General features: G+C 52.4%; 1 protein-coding gene across 1 annotated transcript; it reads right to left on the minus strand.

The window, feature by feature from the left end:
- Positions 1-538: 538 nt before the first annotated feature.
- Positions 539-2,475, minus strand: LOC123087175 (polygalacturonase ADPG1-like). Its single transcript, XM_044509103.1, has one exon. The coding sequence runs from the start codon at positions 2,371-2,373 to the stop codon at positions 868-870; it is 1,506 nt and encodes a 501-aa protein (XP_044365038.1). The 5' UTR covers positions 2,374-2,475; the 3' UTR covers positions 539-867.
- Between the last annotated feature and the right edge of the window lie 201 nt (positions 2,476-2,676).

A 2,676-nucleotide genomic window follows, 5' to 3' on the forward strand; every position in this document is an offset into this window, starting at 1 on the left:
TACTTGTAGTGTACCTTTATAGCCACCCAGTTACTTGTGACGTTTGGTACACCTAAAGCATTCCTACGGTATCCGGGAGTTGCACAATCTCATGGTCTAAGGAAATGATACTTGACATTAGAAAAGCTTTTAGCAAACGAACTACACGATCTTGTGCTATACTTAGGATTGGGTCTTGTCCATCACATCATTCTCCTAATGATGTGATCCGGTTATCAATGATATCTAATGTCCATGATCGGGAAACCATGACCATCTATTGATCAACGAGCTAGTCAACTAGAGGCTCACTAGGGACATGTTGTGCTCTATGTATTCACACATGTATTATGGTTTCCGGTTAATACAATTATAGCATGAACAATAGACAATTATCATGAACAAGGAAATATAATAATAACCATTTTATTATTGCCTCTAGGGCATATTTCCACAAAAACACCTGGGGATGGCCTGTTGGGGACGCGGCTAGAGATGCTCTAAGCTCGATGGACTGAAGCACTATACCAAAAGTTGTCACTAGCAACCACAAGTCCACAACAAAGATCAAGAGTGCTACGAACCGAGTCACCGGGCAATGACCTCATGAACATAGGGATCATGACCTCCGAAGAAATTCACACCACCCACGCATCAAATCTTTGATCAACTCAGTATCTTGTTTATCCAGGAAATTAGTTGTACGCCTTACGAATGCAGTTCTCAGAAGGTAATCGAATAAATGACAGAAGGTGTATGATTGGTACAGATACTAATATTTGCAGTATATAAATGTCGAATCCATATCCACAAGATTATACTATGTACATTGCACGCACAAAAATTAAGGGTTGTATGTACAACAACCATGCATGTGTTGTTGTTGTCTCAGCAGGGCTTGGGATCTACGTTGGTGCCAGATTCGGTTAGCTTGGCGTTGTTGCATACACTTGTTGCAGAAGCGTGCTTGTGGTTGTGCCCACGGTCATGAAAAGTAAGCTTCACGTCTTGCAACAATATATCGCGGCATGGGACGGTGTCGCTGCAGTCCAGCTTGATAGCCTCTTTCGTCGCGCTCGTGCCCCTTATGTTCTTGAACCGAATGTTGCTGAACTCCACCGCCGAAGTTTGTTTCTTGCACGGCTTAGGGTTGGCGGGATCGACCGATGTGCAGTAGTTCTGGTCGATGATTATGGGGTTATGGACCTCCTCCATGGTTATGTCCTCGAACGTGACGTCCTTGGCGTACCCTTTTCCTCCCTGCCACGACTTCATGCGCACGCCGTTGGTCGTGCCGGAGAGGTGCGCCTTGTAGACTGTTATGTTAGAGACTCGAGCCTCGGAGTTGTCGTCGCCTAAGCTCCCGATGCTGATCCCGTGTCCCGGGCCACAGGTTATCCTCGAAGCGTAGAGGTTTTCGGTTCCGGTCTCGATGGACATGCAGTCGTCCCCTGTTTTAATGTCGCAATCCAGGACCTGGATGTCCTTGGTGCGCGCAATGTGGATGCCGTCGTTCATGGGGCTGTCGCCGGGGGCGGTGATGGTGATGCCCTTTAGGAGCACGTCCTGGCAGTCCTCGACCGACATGTGGATCTGCTGGCTGTTGAGTAGCTGGATGTTCTCCACCGTGAGGTTGTTGCACCTGCTGAGCAGCAGCGCCATCGGGGCGTTGGCGCACTTGAGCTTCTTGTCCACCCGGCACGAGCTCTTCCACCACGTCTCGCCGTTGCCGTCGATGGTCCCGTCGCCGGTCACGGTGAGCCCGTCGACGTTGCGGAACATGATCCACCACCTCATGTTCTCCTCGGGCCACGCCGATCGGCTGGCGGGCGCCACCAGCTTGCCGTCGAGCCTGAAGGTGACGGGGGACTTGCACTTGCCCGAGAAGGTGGTCTGCTTCACGAGGTACGTCTTCTCCCTGGGGACCACGAGGGTGGCCGGCTGAGGCGAGGAGCAAGCGGCGGCCCATGCTTCCCGGAACGCCGGCGTGTCGTCCTGTTGGCCGTCACCGACGGCTCCGTAGCTCGCCACGTCGACCTCGACGGCGCTTTCACCACTCTGAGAAGAAGGCTCGGGAGAGGGCGCGGGAGAAGGCCCCGGAGAAGGTGCGGGAGAAGGCCCGGGAGAGGGCTCGAGTAGCTTGCGGTGGCGCCCGGCAGCAGCTGCCGCTCTGTGGTGGTAGCTGCGTAGGTCGAGCTTGCTGGTCTGATCAGGCATGATCTTCTTCCGCCTTAGGTTGGGGCGAACGTCGTCGTTGCTGGTGGTACGTCTACCGCCGGCGGCGGCGGTGGCGATGCTGTCTGCGTGAGCAATGGCCGGCACCAGGAGGAGCAATAACAGCACGAGGATCAGAACTGTCGCCAACACTACCAGCGCACGGCGGAAGGCGGCCATGTATCGGCTATGTGTTGCGATTTGTGCTCGCGCGCGTGATACAACCAAAGCTAGCTACGTTGGATTTGGTAAGCAGCTAGCTAGGCTATGTTGTCTTGCTTCTATTCAGGAGGAGGCTCTGCTCGTTCAGAAGAACTTGTAGTTTATTTTTCCGTTTTGTTGCCTAGTTATGTTTACCTCGTCGTTCAGAACTACCTATGTTGCGTGGCCATACGTGGCTTCACCGTTTTGTACTACGAATGTGTCTATGTCGATTTTATCAATCTCAAAATGATGTGCCGGCTCACTGTTTTGAACGTGCTC

This window comes from Triticum aestivum, chromosome 1B, assembly GCF_018294505.1.
Source record: "Triticum aestivum cultivar Chinese Spring chromosome 1B, IWGSC CS RefSeq v2.1, whole genome shotgun sequence".
NCBI lineage: Eukaryota > Viridiplantae > Streptophyta > Magnoliopsida > Poales > Poaceae > Triticum > Triticum aestivum.

Coding starts and splice junctions, on each gene's coding strand:
- LOC123087175 (XM_044509103.1), bottom strand. CDS start 2,373: ATGGCCGCCTTCCGCCGTGCGCTGGTAGTGTTGGCGACAGTTCTGATC.